We start from the raw sequence: 17,673 nt of genomic DNA on the forward strand, positions 1-17,673 counted from the left end.
GAACGCACTGTTATTTTTACCCACACAGCAAATTGGCCAGGTTTACCTAGTGTTGATTATTCAATGTAACATTTCTAGTGTTGATTTAGGAGTTAAATTATTGTAAACTAACTATCCAGTGAAAATCTCACTTTTAAAAGTTAATATTCTGTTAACTCATACTCAAATAATGTTTTTGACTCATCCTATACTTATCCTATACTTATTAAGCTTAAACTGAAGATAAAACACTTCAAAAACCCCACCTCAAACTTGTATCTCAAACAGACCGTTTAAAAAATGCTTGCTATTTCGTCATAGAGGATGAGCTTGCCAATCAGCGGTCTACTGGCATTTATATTTTGAATGACCGGTATACACCCAGACCATTCTGTTGTTGGGGTACGCCCACACCATTCCAACACAGAAAAGCTGCCTTTAACATTGTTAATTAACATTTTCTGGAAGGAAAACTATTTAACTCACATTGTAATTAATTATAGGTCATATTTCATAGAAATCTGAAAATACTGGACAGTTACTTTAACACTCAGTGGTGTAAAATAACCTCAGTGCTGGTGTTAATAACCAGAGTTGAGTGTGATTGTGTGTCATTTTTACTGTGTAGAGAAAAAACACTCAAAACCACGCCCATCATTATCACATTTCCCAGCTTGCTCCTTTTGCAGATAGATTTTCAGAATTGTTCATTTCAATATCGATTCAATATATAATATAATATTCAATATATTTTTTAATGTACATTGATTGGTTTATTAATCTTATGCTACACAAAGATAAATAAAAACATTCTTAACTAAGTAGCTGGACTTATTGCACCCACTACTGAGGTGGTTGTTCCTGTTTAGATCATTTAGGCAGTCCTATTAATCAATCTTCCCTACAGTGGCAGTCATTCTGAATGCAGGTTGCTGGTGATATCCCCACTCTGGCTGGATTCCAATATCCAATAGGAATTACAAATCACTTTGCAGGCCAGCATAATGTGACTTCCTGACCTGATTTGGCCTGTAAACCAGGAGTTTCCTAACACCACTGTGTTAGGGTATAACTAGGCACTCAAAGAAAGATCTTATGATATATATTGTCATAAAGAGTAAAATTCTTAAGGCTAATAAGGCTGATGGAACTGTTCAGAGATAGTTCTAGGAAGAACCCATCAAAGATAAAAGGGTTATTGGTACTGTAGAACCACAGGGGATTTTATGTAGAACCCTACATCAAGGGTTCTAAGTAGAACCCTATGCAAAGCGTTTTACCGATCACCAAAAAGGGTTCACCTATGGGGACAAACCAAAGAACCCTGTATGGTTCTACTTAGCACCTTTTTGTTCTAAGAGTGTATAGATAGAAAACTAAGTTGTCGCAGGCATTTTGTTTAATTCATCAAATTGACTATTCAATCAATATCTAATTACAGTGTATTTCTGGTCGAGGAATAACGATTAATACATAATGTGGTGTTTCAGGGGTTGGAATGACTGATAGTTGTGGTGTACTGTAACCTAATTACATACAATTCTGTATTTCCATGGCGGGGGAAATACTGGCGGTGTTTGGTGGTTGTGGTTGGTCGGTTGGTTAGGTGATGGAGTTGTCTTAAGTCAAGCAGAGACAGAAGGAAAGGCTAGTCATGTATTCTAGTATTTTAATCCCCCACGAAAGCATCACCAAGTCTCTGTGTCGCAGTATCACAGACTTCAGTGTGATCATGTGATCAATGGCCGATGATTAGTGTCCGATAGTGTCACAAGCAACTTAACTACTGTGCCATTGGATAGTGAGCATTACCGTGTGTTGTGTCTAATCGTTTGTAATACAGTTTTGTTGAAGATATGGGTAATTCATGGGTTTGGGTATGCATGCACTCAGGCACACAGACATACAGTCAGTATATACTGTAGTGTTTGACTGATTGAGTTACTATCCAAACCCTCTCCATGACAGCTCCATAACTGATAAAGTACATAGTATGTCATGTCAGTCCTAAATAAATTGTTCAGCGATATTGGCCAGAATCCAATATTGGCCAGCTAGTTATTTATTGAAAGTATTTAGGGGTTTTGGATTGTTATCAGGAGAATATGTTCTGTTGAGATATTGATCAGTAACTGTGATGGGAAGTTCTGTTTCACAGGATAAGGAGAAAAACCCAACGAATGAAAGAACAGATAGAAAGCATGCACTGCTTCATTTTACATCGACCAAGGAATAATGTTTGTGAAATCCAGAAGTCAAAGTGACAACACAAATACTTCCCTCATTGGATATAAAAAAATACAATAAATTGACATGTGGAGTATTTTCTTCTCATTGGCTTCATAATTAGAGGAATTTGATTCGAGAAATGAGAGCATTATGTGGATCCAATAAGTATCACATCTGTTCTTCTACTAGTTATTAGGGTGAGGGAGAATACAGGTAAGCCGTGCTTAATGAGAAGTGACGGATTATAATCAATGTTGCTGTCATAATGAAATGAAATCTCGCAGAGCCCAGAATCGTTTCTATTTTAATTTAAACTTTGCTTCAATGGCTGCATTAGGGCAAATCTGGCTGGCTTAATCAACTTGAAATAGAATTGAGGAAAAGTCAATAAAGAATTAAATTACCTTCAAACAACAATATGAGAAAGTGCAGTGTTTTCTGTTTGCTGTCCTCAAGGACATTTAGCTGTGTTCTGGTTGGTTCTTTTGTATTTGAGAGGACATAGCTACATACACACGATTTCAGTTGGTTTACCCCAACTTCATCCTTGGTGTGTCTACACTACCACAGCTGGGTAGTGTTTCATGTTGTGGTAGTTATGGAGGTATGTCTGCTGGTGTAAAGAAAGACAGACAGCATCTCGTGAGTGTTTCAATACCTACAGGCCTGGTCTGAATGAACCGTACAGACTTGGCCATCGTCAGTCAGTCAGTGAGTGAGTCCTTTCTGTGAGTCCCACAGACAGACAGACAGGCTGTAATACAGACACTCCCCACTAAGAGAGAGAGCAGCCGTTGGTGATGGTCTGACTAAGTGTGGGGTTGGGTTGGGGAGGAGCAAGCGAGGTGGTGACATGTGAGTGGTGCATGTACAGCATATACAGTATATATATATATATATATATATATATATATATATATATATATATATATATATATATATATATATGAGAACATGCATGCAGCATATGTAAAGAGCATTGGTCATGCACAGGCAGGAGACAACACTGAACACATTCAGCTCTCTAAGATTGGGGGTTTCAGGTAGAGGGAGGGAGGGGGTCCACTTGGTTCTATGCTAATTTCTGACATCAAATGTTTCAGAATATTCATGACAAACTGGTTATTGTTTGAATCAAATTATCGGTTTATCGGTTTTTTATTATTTAGTTTGACATCAGTTGTGGTTACTGTTGTGGTTTGAAGTTCATCGCCAACTAGCCAACTAGCCAATATGCTGATACCATTGTAAATTCTGATCATGGCTACGTCCCACTACTTATAAACAGCTTCCTTTCCTTGTCTCTTTCCCTTCATGAATGCTGACACATAAAAGGACTGGGTAGGTCTGGTAGCCATATTGCTCTAACCTATATAGTCCTTTAGATATCTGCAGTCATGGAGATACAGCCAGGAATCAAAGAGAGGAAACCATTCAAGACTAATGGGATGCTGTCCATCTTAGCTGATTTGTGTATCTTGCTTTTTTCCCCCATAGAGGGGGTGCTAGCTAGGGACTGCACCTCAGGAGAATTCCACATCAATCAATACGTCGATTGATAGGTGGATTGATGTGGAATGGGCTGGGGCTCTGAATGCACTTTGGCTTGTTCAGTACCTGTGTACGTCTGAAATGACACCCCCGATTCCCTACATAGTGCACACATTTTGACAAGGGCCCATAGATCTCGGGTCAAAAGTAGTGCACTGTAGAGGGAATAGGGTGCCATTTCAGACGCAGCCTTGGTGTGTGCGTCTCCTGTTATTCTCCCGAGGTGCAGTCCCAGCTGGCTGCTGTGGTAACACCAGACTACGTCTCTAGACGTCTCTCTCTGTGCTCCAGGGGCGACTGGCTGCAGCAGATAATATCCAGCGCTCATATTAAACTGACCTCGCTGACATTATTCCACCACTGAGATCCGGGCACTTTCATAAACTCTATATGCCATTTATGTATAATGCATAGGGGCAAAAACATGTTTTGTATGCATGCACAGGCGTATGGCTGCTATCTAGGCTTATCTTGTTGAAGGTGAATTAGTCCACCTCCACACTGAGCAATTCTAGACAATAAGGCAGAGAGCTATTGCTATTTCCTTTAGGGAGGAAAACAACAGGGAATTAGACTAACCCTGGCATAATGAACATTTCCAAACCAATTATGACTGATCCTTCACTTAATGAATAATGGAGGACCTAAATCAGAAATGAACATTTAAAACCAAGTGGACTTTAGGGAGGGATATGATAAGACATAGCAAAGCATCAAGCAGTTTCTGTGTTTTCTTTTCTGCTTTGAATTTACTTACTAACTGGACCAATGCTATTGGGGATACCTGCAAGACAAAGACAAAACACAGTTGACATTGAGAGATTAGTCATGTACATTTCATTCTATTTTAACAAACTGTAAATTGCAGTTTAGAACATTGTTTGTATTCATTTAAAAACATTGAATGTAATCTTGTAAACAGCAGATAAATATGAGGAAATATTACCCCCACGCACGCACTTACACTCACACAAGATAGCACGGAGACACACCAGACTAAATAAAAAAACAAAACTCCTGATTTTGGACAAACTTTATCCCAACAGTGTCTTGCTCTGTCGTTGAGCGTAGACATTAGTTGTATCATTATCCCAGTCTGTCGATACAACAGACCGACTGTCTGATGTGCCAGCTCCCTCTCTGAACAGATAACACAGTCAGACAGACACATCCCCATGGCGACCAGATCTTTCACACAGCAGACTATTTGCCCTGCATAGATCTCAGAGACTCACTGAGCTTTATAGACCAGCACGGTCCCAGGCTGACGAATGTGACTGACTGAATCTTAAAAGTCCTCATAAATCCCACAGTAGTAGAGAATCAATTGGTGGTGGATATTTGGATCATGTAGATGTGATTCTTGTTATGATGAGGTACGCTGGGCTGTTGGTAACACGTAGATTTTGCGTTTCTCTAATTTGTCCGTTTGCACTATACTTCGCTCTGAGCGCCTCCCCCTATGAGGGCATTTGTCTGTCTGTCAGTGTATGTCGGTCGCGTAAACAAACAACGACAAACAAGCCGTAACAACAGGAAGCGGAGCCACGCTGCGCTCTGCAAATGGAGGAAATAAATAAATAAAGCCATAGATAAATAAATAAACAAGGTCTGTCTGGGTTCTCTCTCTCTCCCTGTGTCTCCATCACACATCTTCCCCCAAACACCGAGGAGATATGGAGACATCTGTGATCTGTTGTCTTTTGTTTCTCCTTCATCAAATGGAGGCCTCTCAGTCGTTCAGTCAACAGCGCTTGGTGGGCCTGGAGGATTACCTCATCATTCTCCTTCTGTCTACAAAGGGGGTCTGCATAACATAATGTGTATGTGTATGTGTCTGCTAGTGTGTGGATGTGTTTTTGTGTGTCTGCATGTCCACACACATGTGTGTGTGTGTGTGTGTTTGTGTGCAAGCAAGCAAGTTCTGGCCAGCCATAAGCCATCGATCCACCTCACATCATCTAATCTCTCTCTCTCTGATCCCGGCTCGACAGGCATAGTTAGGAGCAAAATGTATGACTTATTGGCGAGGTGTGTGGGGAGTGGGGAGGCAGGAGGCAGACAGGTAGATGAACACAGAATTGTAGTAGACTCTGGAGGCAGACTACCTGAGAGGGAAAGGATGCCAACCAGAGAAGGGCACAGCAAATGCACACACTCGCACTCACACTCGCACACACACTCGCACACACACTCGCACGCACGCACGCACACTCGCACGCACACACACACACGCACGCACGCACGCACACACACACATTATGCAATCCCATTCAGTGAATCACAGCTGAAAAGAAAGAATGCTGGCTTCCGATACATCCTGATACTTCTTTCATAGAGAATAAAGAGAGGTTTCAAAGCCCATTGTTAGCTCTAAATGTTTAGCCTATACAACAAGTATTGAAAGAAATGCAATATTCAAACTGTACATTATATCTGTTATTTTTATTGCATGTAGGAATAACTGAGCCTAGGTGAATCGGGGAAGTAGGTATTAAAGAGTTTTGTCATGTTATGTTGTTGGTAGATGATAAAAACACAGATAGCCAGCTATCTAAGTGCACCGGGCCCATGCAAAAGGAACTGCCCCACTCACACGGCTCTAGCACGGAGTTTGGGGATGGAATAAGCTAGAAGGCAAGCTACAACTGGATTTGGGATGATGTGGGTCTTCACCGTCTTTTGTGGACAGAGGCTTCACTCCTGCTCATGTAGTGCTCCTATTTACATGTACAGTTGAAGTCGGAAGTTTACATTCACTTTGGTTGGAGTCCTTGAGACTCGTTTTTCAACCACTCCACAAAATTCTTGTTAACAAACTATAGTTTTGGCAAGTCGGTTAGGACATATACTTTGTGCATGACACAAGTAATTTTTCCAACAATTGTTCACAGACAGATTATTTCACTTATAATTCACTGTATCACAATTCCAGTGGGTCAAAAGTTTACATACACTAAGTACACTGCCTTTAAACAGCTTGGAAAAGTCCAGAAAATGATGTCATGGCTTTAGAAGCTTCTGATAGGCTAATTGACATAATTTGAGTCAATTGGAGGTGTACCTGTGGATGTATTTCAAGGCCTATCTTCAAACTCAGTGCCTCTTTGCTTGACATCATGGGAAAATCAAAAGACCCACTGGAAATGTGATGAAAGAAATAAAAGATGAAAGATATAATTATCTCTACTATTATTATGACATTTCACATTCTTAAAATAAAGTGGTGATCATATCTGACATAAAACAGGGAATGCTTACTCGGATTAAATGTCAGGAATTGTGAAAAACTGACTTTAAATGTATTTGGCTAAGGTGTATGTATACTTCCGACTTCAACTGTATGTCACTTATCCGAACACTTTTCCAACTTGATAAAATACAAATTTCTCGCAAAATACACATTTTATATGTCGTATTTGGACTTTAGTTGAAAGGATGAAACTAATCAGAATGTTTAACAGCAACCTCATTCTGCAATCTTCCCTTGAATTATTCTAAATAAATACGATATATGAAAATGATTTAGAGCTGAGGGGATATGCATGAGCCCTAATCGTTTATAGTTCTTAGAGTAAGTATTTTACTTTATTGGAACATTTTCAGTTGATTTTATTTTAATTGTTTTATTGCAACCATCAATCCCAAAATACAGGTAGAGACTAGATTACATTATTTCTAAGTAAATCTATTCAGAGTAGACTTTAAACTGCATTGCATTGAAATGTAGCACTTTGTCCATCAGGCTACTTAACTCGAAAACATCCATTTGATGAATTAACAGTTGTCAATACAAGAAACACATTCAATCCTTCACTTCACACAATTTAGGGTATTCATCCAACAACCTTTTCTCCGCCAGGTCAAGGCCAGAGCAGCATTGCCTGTCAATGTAATTATTATACCTATGAACAACTAGCAGGCAGGAAAGCAGATGTTGGAGATTGTATGTCGCTTCATTACATTAACTTTCAATTACCATCATTTTCAATCCCATTCACCTGCCCATATTCCCAATTACTAGTCATAACAGAATCTATGTGTGTGTGTGTGTGTGTGTAGGTGTGTGTGTGTGTGTGTGTCTGCATCTCTCCATTATGCTCCATAACATAATCTAATTGTGCACAGGAAGAGCATTAGTGTGCTTATGTTTATGGAGCGCTCCATAGATTTTTATGATCTCCACTTCTCAGTCACTTCTCAGTCTATCAGAGGTCACTTCTCAGTCTCTCAGAGGTCACCTCTCAATCACTTCTCAGTCTTTCAGAGGTCACTTCTCAGTCTCTCAGAGGTCACCTATCAGTCTCTCAGAGGTTACTTCTCAGTCTCTCAGTGGTCACTTCTCAGTCTCTCAGAGGTCACTTCTCAGTCTCTTCTCAGTCTCTCAGAGTCCACTTCTCAGTCTCTCAGAGGTCACTTTTCAGTCTCTCAGAGGTCACTTTTCAGTCTCTCAGAGGTCACTTTTCAGTCTCTCAGAGGTCACTTTTCAGTCTCTCAGAGGTCACTTTCCAGTCTCTCAGAGGTCACTTCTCAGTCTCTCGGAGGTCACTTCTCAGACTCTTCTCAGTCTTTCAGAGGTCACTTCTCAGTCTCTCAGTGGTCACTTCTCAGTCTCTCAGTAGTCACTTCTCAGTCACTTCTCAGTCTCTCAGAGGTCACTTCTCAGTCTCTCAGAGGTCTCTCCTCAGTCTCTCAGTGGTCACTTCTCAGTCTCTCAAAGGTCACTTATCAGTCTATTCTCAGTCTCTCAGAGTACACTTCTCAGTCTCTCAGAGGTCACTTCTCAGTCTCTCAGAGGTCACTTCTCAGTCTCTCAGAGCTCACTTCTCAGTCTCTCAGAGGTCACTTCTCAGTCTCTCAGTGGTCACTTCTCAGTCTCTCAGAGGTAACTTCTCAGTCGCTTCTCAGTCTCTCAGTCTCTTCTCAGTCTCTCAGAGTTCACATCTCAGTCACTTCTCAGTCTCTCAGAGGTCACTTCTCAGAGGTCACTTCTCAGTCTCTCAGAGGTCACTTCTCAGTCGCTTCTCGGTCTCTCAGAGGTCACTTCTCAGTCTCTCAGAGGTCACTTCTCAGTCTCTTCTCAGTCTCTCAGAGTCCACTTCTCAGTCTCGTCTCAGTCTCTCAGAGAGCACTTTTCAGTCTCTCAGAGGTCACTTCTCAGTCTCTCAGAGGTCACTTCTCAGTCTCTCGGAGGTCACTTCTCAGACTCTTCTCAGTCTCTCAGAGGTCACTTCTCAGTCACTTCTCAGTCTCTCAGTGGTCACTTCTGTCACTTCTCAGTAGTCACTTCTCAGGTGTGTGTGTGTGTCTGCATCTCTCCATTATGCTCCATAACATAATCTAATTGTGCACAGGAAGAGCATTAGTGTGCTTATGTTTATGGAGCGCTCCATAGATTTTTATGATCTCCACTTCTCAGTCACTTCTCAGTCTATCAGAGGTCACTTCTCAGTCTCTCAGAGGTCACCTCTCAATCACTTCTCAGTCTTTCAGAGGTCACTTCTCAGTGGTCACCTATCAGTCTCTCAGAGGTTACTTCTCAGTCTCTCAGTGGTCACTTCTCAGTCTCTCAGAGGTCACTTCTCAGTTTCTCAGAGGTCACTTCTCAGTGGCTTCTCAGCCTCTCAGAGGTCACTTCTCAGTCTCTCAGAGGTCACTTCTCAGTCTCTTCTCAGTCTCTTCTCAGTCTCATTTAAATGCAGAGTCCACTTCAAACCTGTCTCTCAGAGTGTCACTCCACCTTCAGTTTATAAACTCAAAATACATGGACTTTGATCATTTCTGTGTTTCTTTTATTATACAGTCACAAAATGTAAGTCTGTTCCTGAAGATTTTTATTTTATAGTTAGTTGTAAAACGTGTCTGGGACATTTTTTATTGATGATGAGAGGTAGTTTAGCGGTTAGAGCGTTGTGTCAGCCAGTACATGCTAGAGAGCTTTTTACCAGAAAAGATTTTGGAGAATGTCACTGAAACAAAATTATGTACAAACTCATCAGGTATATATAAAGCACCATCGCTACTGTGAAGCATGGGGGTGGAAACATCATTTAAATGCCCGGATGAGCCATGTATCGGTGGTCCTCCTTCCATCAGGGGCATTGAAGATGAAACTTCTTTCAAACCTGATCCCAAACACACCGCTGAAGGAGTGGCTTAGAAGCAGAGTGGTTCTCCAGATCTCAACCCCATAGAAAATCTTTGGAGGGAGTTGAAAGTCCGTTTTGCCCAGCAACAGCCCCAAAACATCACTGCTCTAGAAGAGATCTGCATGGAGGAATGGGCCAAAATATATATAACCTTGTGAAGAATTACAGAAAACATTTGACCTCTGTCATTGCCAACAAAGGGTATATAACAAAGTATTGAGATAAACTTTTGTTATTGACCAAATACTTATTTTCCACCATAATTTGCAAATAAATTCATAAAAAATCCTACAATGTGATTTTCTGGATTTGTTTTCTTCTTATTTTGCCTGTCATAGTTGAAGTGTACCTATGATGAAAATTACAGGCCTCTCTCATCTTTTTAAGGGGGAGAACTTGCACAATTGGTGGCTGACTAAATACTTTTTTGCCCCACTGTAGACACAAGCACGGATACAGGCACAGATGCAGGCATGATTGGATGCAGGCAGGTACGTGCACACACACACACACACACTCACACACATCCACTCATAACAGTAGAAAATCAGAAAATAGGCCAAATACAAAGTCTCAAACTCAGATTAATCTAGCTCTATCCACCAGCGACTAGTATCTGTACTGTATGATTGGCCAGACTTAAACTGTTCCCAGTCTCTCATTGAAGGGCCTATATGCCAATTAGCCATCCATGGACAGGGTTGGGTAGTTTACTTTCTAAATGTAATCTGTTTCAGTTATTAAATACCTGCCCAAAATTGTAATCAGTAACGTAAACATTTGGATTACACAGTAGCGTAATCTGATTACTTCCAGTTACTTTTGGAGTACTTTTCCTGTAAGAGGCATTAGAAGAAGAGAAAAATGCATTTGGTGTGTTATACTGGTCTCTGACTTGTGGTCAGACTCATTCAGGTGGAACAAACTTAAATGTATGCCTTTTTATGATTATGAATGGAATGTCATTGAGAAAACAGTAAGATGTCATAATGTATTTTTCCCGCAAACCTTCTTTCTGTATTCAAAAGTCATCTAAGAAGTAATCATCTTGTAATCAAAAGTATCTGTAATCTAAATGAAATATTTCATCTGGTAAAGTAATGTATTACAGTTTTTGGTAATTAGATTACATGTTTGTTGGTGGTTGGCTCTTTTTTCCCCCCTGTCTTTTTTTCTGTCATTGCAGTGGTAGTAGAATGCCTATTTGTGTCATTGCAGTGATAGTAGAATGCCTATTTGTCATTGTTGTGATAGTATAATGCCTATTTGTGTCATTGCAGTGATAGTAGAATGCCTATTTGTGTCATTGTTGTGATAGTAGAATTCCTATTTGTGTCATTGCAGTGATAGTAGAATGCCTATTTGTGTCATTGTGATAGTAGAATGCCATTGTTGTGATTTGCCTGTCATTGTTGATAGAGAATAGTGTCATTGAGTGATAGTAGAATGCCTATTTGTGTCATTGCAGTGATAGTAGAATGCCTATTTGTGTCATTGTTGTGATAGTAGAATGCCTATTTGTGTCATTGCAGTGATAGTAGAATGCCTATTTGTGTCATTGTTGTGATAGTAGAATGCCTATTTGTGTCATTGCAGTGATAGTAGAATGCCTATTTGTGTCATTGCAGTGATAGTAGAATGCCTATTTGTGTCATTGCAGTGATAGTAGAATGCCTATTTGTGTCATTGCAGTGATAGTAGAATGCCTATTTGTGTCATTGCAGTGATAGTAGAATACCTATTTGCTTCATTGCAGTGATAGTAGAATACCTATTTGTGTCATTGCAGTGATAGTAGAATACCTATTTGTGTCATTGCAGTAGAATGCTAGTAGAATACCTGCAAGGCTCATTATGTTTATTTCAACAGAACCCCATCCTGACCTTCACCAGGTCTTTGTCCCTGTGTCTCCTGGACCTTCCACAACAGCTTATCTTCTACATTTCCACCGCAGGTAAAGTTGGCAATGACTTTCCCTGGCTGTCATCATTTCACAGACAATGGCAAGACAAAGGAGCTTATCGTGGACGACAGGAAATGAAGGTCTGAACACGCCCCATTCACATCGACAGGGCTCTAGTGGAGCGGGTCGAGAGCTTCAAGTTCTTCGGTGTATACATCACCAAGGACCTATCACGGTCCAAACACACCAACAGAGTTGTGAAGAGGGCACGACAATACCTCCTCTGCCTCGGGAGGTTGAAAACATTTGGCATGGGCCCTCAGATCCTCAAAAGGTTTGACAGTTCCCCATTGAGAGCATCTTGACTGGTTGCATCACAACTTGGCATGGCAACTGCTCGGCATCTGACCGCAAGACGCTACAGTGGGTAGTGCGTACGGCCAAGTACGTCACTGGGGCTGCCATCCAGGACCTCTATACCAGGCGGTGTCAGAGGATGGCCCTAAAAATTGTCAATGACTCCAGCCACCTAAGTCATAGGCTGTTTTCTCTGCTACGACACGACTAGTGGTACCAGAGCACCAAGTCTGGGACCAAAATGCTCCTGACCAGCTTCTAACCACAAGCCATAAGACTGCTGAACAGTTCATCAAATGGCTAGCTGAACTATTTACATTGACCCCCTTTATAATAACATTTTTGTTGCACTGACTCTCTTGCACGGGCTCTATCTCCTTCTCCGGCACAGTCGGTATAGTAGGGACAGGCACCAGTAACCGGTTTGGATGGAGGGAAGTTTGCCGATCCGTGCCACGGAAAAAGCAGCAGACATAATTTGATTGAATTCCTCTGGAGACGAATTCCAGCCTGCCCCCATCCTGAACACTCTCAACACTCGACCGCCTACATCTAAATGTCTTGTGGGGGAAAGGGGAATAGATCTATATCGAAGGTGGCAAGTGGTAAAGTGCATGTGTGCCGAGTTCGGAGGCACAGTTAAGATTCCGGGAATGAGGCACACAGAGACAGAATCCTGAGACGGAAGAAACAAATATTTGAAAGAAAGATTACCGTCGCAGCTGCAGCGAGCGAGATGTTGGAAAGGCAAAGTAAACAAGCTGGGTCTCGGGGGGTAATGGAGGGGGGTATGGAGGGAGGGAGAGAGGGAAAGGGAGAGAGGAAGAGATAGAGAGAATGGAGAAAGAGAGAGAGAATGAGAATGAAACGACAATAGAGGAGTGGGAACAAGATCAGCAGTCAGGAGACAATGCAAATAGCAGAGAGGAAATAGAGTAAAGCATCAACACCTAAAGAGGAGAGGGAAGATAAAGAACAGAGGGATGGGGGGGTGTTCGGATACAGAACTAGAACGCTGTATAATTAAATAATGCCGGGTGGGAAGGAGGGAGAGGCAGGGAGGAGAGGGAGGGGGGTGGTGAAGTGGGAGAGAGACATTGAGGGAGCGAGGGAGGCAGGGAAAGAGGGAGCGGAGAGCTCTTCTCTTCCCATCTCTGTGTAGACACAATGGCCACCTAGGCCTTTAGGTATCACTAATTACAGTATCCATGGTACCACTCCAGACACGCTGCTGCAGACACCCTTCATTATAGCAGCTAGGGCTCAGGACCAGGCTGGGCTGGCTGCTTCAACAGGGCCAGACTGCGTTCAACCACTGACAGCAGCAGGAAATATAGTATCAGCCAACATGTTATAGGTGGTTTATGTTGATCTGTGTGGATCCCACTGTGTGGAAAGATTCATAGGAAACAATAGTGTATTTTCCTTCTAAATCTACATTTTGGCTGACTTGTTTTGCCATGTAATACATTACAGTTACCTGTCCAAAACTGTAATCAGTAACATAACTTTTAGATTATCCAAACACAGGAATGTTTACTTTTGGATTACTTCCCTTAAGAGGCATTAGAAGAAGACAAAAATGATCCATCAAACGCATTGGTGTGTCATCATAGTGGTCTCTGACTTGTGGTCAGACTCGTTCAGCTGGAACAAACTTAAAATGCTTAAAACGTGCGCTTAAAATGCTGAATTTAATGTCACTGAAAAAACAGAAAGGTGTCATAATGCATTTTCGCAAACACAATTTCTGAAAGGGGTGGCAGGTAGCCTAGTGGTTAGAGTGTTGGCCCAGTAACCGAAAGGTTGCTGGATCGAATGCCCGAGCTGACAAGGTAAAAATCTGTCCTTCTGCCCCTGAACAAGGCAGTTAACCCACTGTTCCTAGGCTGTCATTGTTCTTAACTGACTTGCCTAACAAAGTGCAGTCTTTTCAGTATGAAGTGATTGTGTTAGCGGTGTTATTGGCTAGCTCCTCTGAACAAAAGTGTCCTTATGAGAGACCACGTTTTTTTTATGGCAGGTGAAATCGTACATCATTAGCTCATTGTTATGGATGTATCCAAATAAATGTCACTAGAAAACAGCTTAAACAAATGCAAAGGCAGCTACTTTGCTGTTATTCTGTCTGCACTGTTTGACGTGACTGTAAGTTAGCCGTAGTTGGCAATCTAGCAAGCAAGGGATATGAACGTTGCCAGCCAGTATGGCAATGGAACACTTAGAATGAACGACTGGGTCGCATCCATAGATACAGAACAAAAATACTTAACGACTGGGTCTCGCGTCTCTGGCAACTGAACCAGTAGAACAAACCAGCTGGCTTGGGTAGCAATCTTATATTTGTGTCAGGTATATATCTTGTGGAAGGATGAAATAGTATGAATAAATTCATCAAAATAATGTTTTTAATGAAAATATGTCAATCACTATTTGAATAGGTTATTAACAATAAGAGAATAAGACGCTTAAGTGATATTATCCTCAAAGCCCGTGTTTGGAGGATATATTGGCACGATTGTCACGCCCAGACCTTAGAGAGCTTTTTATGTCTCTATTTTGGTTTGGTCAGGGTGTGATTTGGGATGGGCATTCTATGTTCATTTTTCTATGTTTTGTATTTCTTTGTTTTGGCCCTGTATGGTTCTCAATCAGGGACAGCTGTCTATCGTTGTCTCTGATTGGGAACCATACTTAGGTAGCCCTTTTTCCCACCTGTCTTTGTGGGTAGTTGTCTTTGTTTGTTGGCACTATAGCCTTTAGCTTCACGGTTGGTTTTTGGATTGTTTATTGTTTTGGTCGGCGTCATAATAATATAAAGGAATGCACCTTGGTCCTCTTCTTGCAACGGCCTTGACAACAATGCTGTTAAGTCGTCCGAAAACCGGCTTCTCGGGCATTATCACTTAAACGTTTTATTCTCTTATTGCCATCATGCTGAACCACACCATTGGATTCAACAGTGAATAACACCGCTGTTACATCTGGTTGGTATGCGTTATTGTACACTAATTAGAGAAGCAGAATGGTTTGCTCCTATTGTGACTGTCACCTCCTCCAGAAACATGCTACAGTATTGCTGGTTAGGGGTTGGTAAGTCTGTTATAAGACATATATATGTTATCTGTTAAAGCTGCATGACTACTGTGTCTCCTCAACAGAGCTCATCGTATGGAGTAGGGGCTGATTCCAGATCTGCACTTATTGAAACTTCACCCCCGGAATCCATCGTACAATACAGTGCATGATCAAGCTTGGGACAAATCTTCCTAGATCCTGTTAGCACACTAGTGTACTTTACCCAGATAGGAAAGACTACTGTAACAGAGAGTTATTCAATGCTAACCTATTAAACTCTGACCCCCTCTGGTGGCATTAAAATCGAAAGCGGTAAAATCAATAAGTCACATAAAAGCTGATATCAGTTAGACGGCTTTGGCTTGCCTTTCCCCACGGACCAGAGTCTGTCACGGAGGAGGAGTAGAGGAATCCCTACAAATCCACCCGGGGATGTGTGTGTGTGTGTGTGTGTGTGTCCATGGGGGACACGTCTGCCTCTGAATACTTTGATCTGAGCTCATTTACAACTCCTCTCGGCAAGATGTGAAGCTTTACATGTGGCTCGTAATCCTGAGGAATTAGAGATCAGAGGTGGGTTCGATATGACCGAGGAGCGTTTGGTACGACCGCACGTTTCGCTGACCACAGACCTGCCGTCCAACACGGACCACAAGGCAGGGAAGTGTGATGCAATACAGAGCCTGATAGACATGATTTGTACTTACCATAGTTGTTTTAAATGTGGGGGGTGGTTCCTGAGAAAGGCTATAACGTCAATGGTGTGTTTACGGTACGGCTATCAAGAGGCCATCATTTCAAACGGTCTACTTTAGACCTGAGGTGTATCCATGACAACAGTGATCTCCTTATCATTGTCTGTGGATAGATCTGAATGCTTGAACACGGACGTTCAACATAACAACATAATTCATTAACAATGTTACCTAACAATGCTTAGACATGTGGAATGTGGTATGATACAGTACATACATGTTTAACATTTCACTGGTTTTACGATTGCATGCCTCCGAGAGTACAAAATATTGAGGACACCTGCTCTTTCCATGACAGACTGACCAGGTGACTCCAGGTGAAAGCTATGATCCCTTATTGATGTCACTTATTAAATCGACTTCAATCAGTGTAGATGAAGGGGAGGAGACAAGTTAAATAATAGTTTTTAAGCCTTGAGACAGTTGAGGCATGGATTGTGTATGTGTGCTATTCAGAGGGTGAATGGGTAAGACAGAAGATTTAAGTGCCTTTGAACGGGGTATGTTAGTAGATGTTTGTTTCAAGAGGTGCAGCACTGCTGGGATTTTCACTCTCAAACATTTCCTGTGTGTGTATCAAGAATGGCCCACCACCCAAAGGACATCCAGCCAACTTGACACAACTGTGGGTAGCATTGGAGTCAACATGGGCCAGCATCCCTGTGGAACGCCTAGGACACCTTGTAGAGTCCATGCCCTGACGAATTGAGGCTGTTCTGAAGGTGGTGCAACTCAATATTAGGAAGGTGTTCCTAATGTTTTGTACACTCAGTGCAGTTTTACACACTGTAACCTGCCTCTAGAACAGTCGTCACAGTTTTCACAGCTCACCACCTAGCCTTTTCAGTTCCTGTCTAGTTCCACCATTTGAGAAAGAAAGGCTTGAGACCCACTACACCACTATCCTCCATCTTTCTTCCTTGCAACCCCTCGCCCTAGAAGAATGAACTGCCATGGGTAATTCTCCAACTGATCCCTCTCCTTCTCTCTTCACTGACACACGGAAAGAGGGGTTAGAGAGAAGTAAAGAGAGAGAGAGAGAGAAAGTAAGAGAGAGACAGAGAAAGTAAGAGAGAGAGAGAGAAAGTAAGAGGGAGAGAGAAAGAGAGAGAGAGAGAAAGTAAGAGGGAGAGAGAAAGAGAGAGAGAGAAAGTAAGAGGGAGAGAGAGAGAAAGTAAGAGAGAGAGAGAGAAAGTAAGAGGGAGAGAGAGAGAGAGAGAGAGAAAAGTAAGAGGGAGAGAGAGAGAGAGAAAGTAAGAGAGAGAGAAAGTAAGAGAGAGAGAGAGAGAGAAAGTAAGAGGGAGAGAGAAAGTGAGGGAGAGAGAAAGAGAGAGAGAAAGTAAGAGGGAGAGAGAGAGAGAGAAAGTAAGAGGGAGAGAGAGAGAGAGAAAGTAAGAGGGAGAGAGAGAGAGAGAAAGTAAGAGGGAGAGAGAAAGAGAGAGAGAGAGAAAGTAAGAGGGAGAGAGAAAGAGGGAGTGAGAGGGAGAAAGGGAGGGAGAGAGAGAGAATATTCCGAGGCCCCAGAAGGCAGAGTTATCCGTGACAGAGAGTGATGCCCACTTCCCATCCCTCCATCTCACCCGTCCCTTCCTTTCTCCATCACTTTCCCTCATTCACTCGGTCAGAAAGAACAAGCTTTTCTTCTTTTCCTTGTCGACTCTGTAGATTTAAC

At 41.9% G+C, this 17,673-nt stretch overlaps 1 protein-coding gene across 6 annotated transcripts in view; it reads right to left on the bottom strand.

Annotated features, from left to right (window-relative positions):
• LOC112215525 (netrin-G1-like) overlaps positions 1-17,673 on the bottom strand; it is a 211,489-nt gene that overhangs the window by 77,191 nt on the left and 116,625 nt on the right. For all 6 annotated transcript variants that reach the window (XM_042298989.1, XM_042298993.1, XM_042298992.1 and 3 more), the window contains exon 5: positions 4,517-4,543. In XM_042298989.1, the coding sequence (XP_042154923.1) occupies positions 4,517-4,543 (27 nt within the window). The remainder of the gene's footprint in view (positions 1-4,516; positions 4,544-17,673) is intronic.

Source organism: Oncorhynchus tshawytscha, linkage group LG16 (assembly GCF_018296145.1).
Source record: "Oncorhynchus tshawytscha isolate Ot180627B linkage group LG16, Otsh_v2.0, whole genome shotgun sequence".
Classification (NCBI taxonomy): Eukaryota; Metazoa; Chordata; class Actinopteri; order Salmoniformes; family Salmonidae; genus Oncorhynchus; species Oncorhynchus tshawytscha.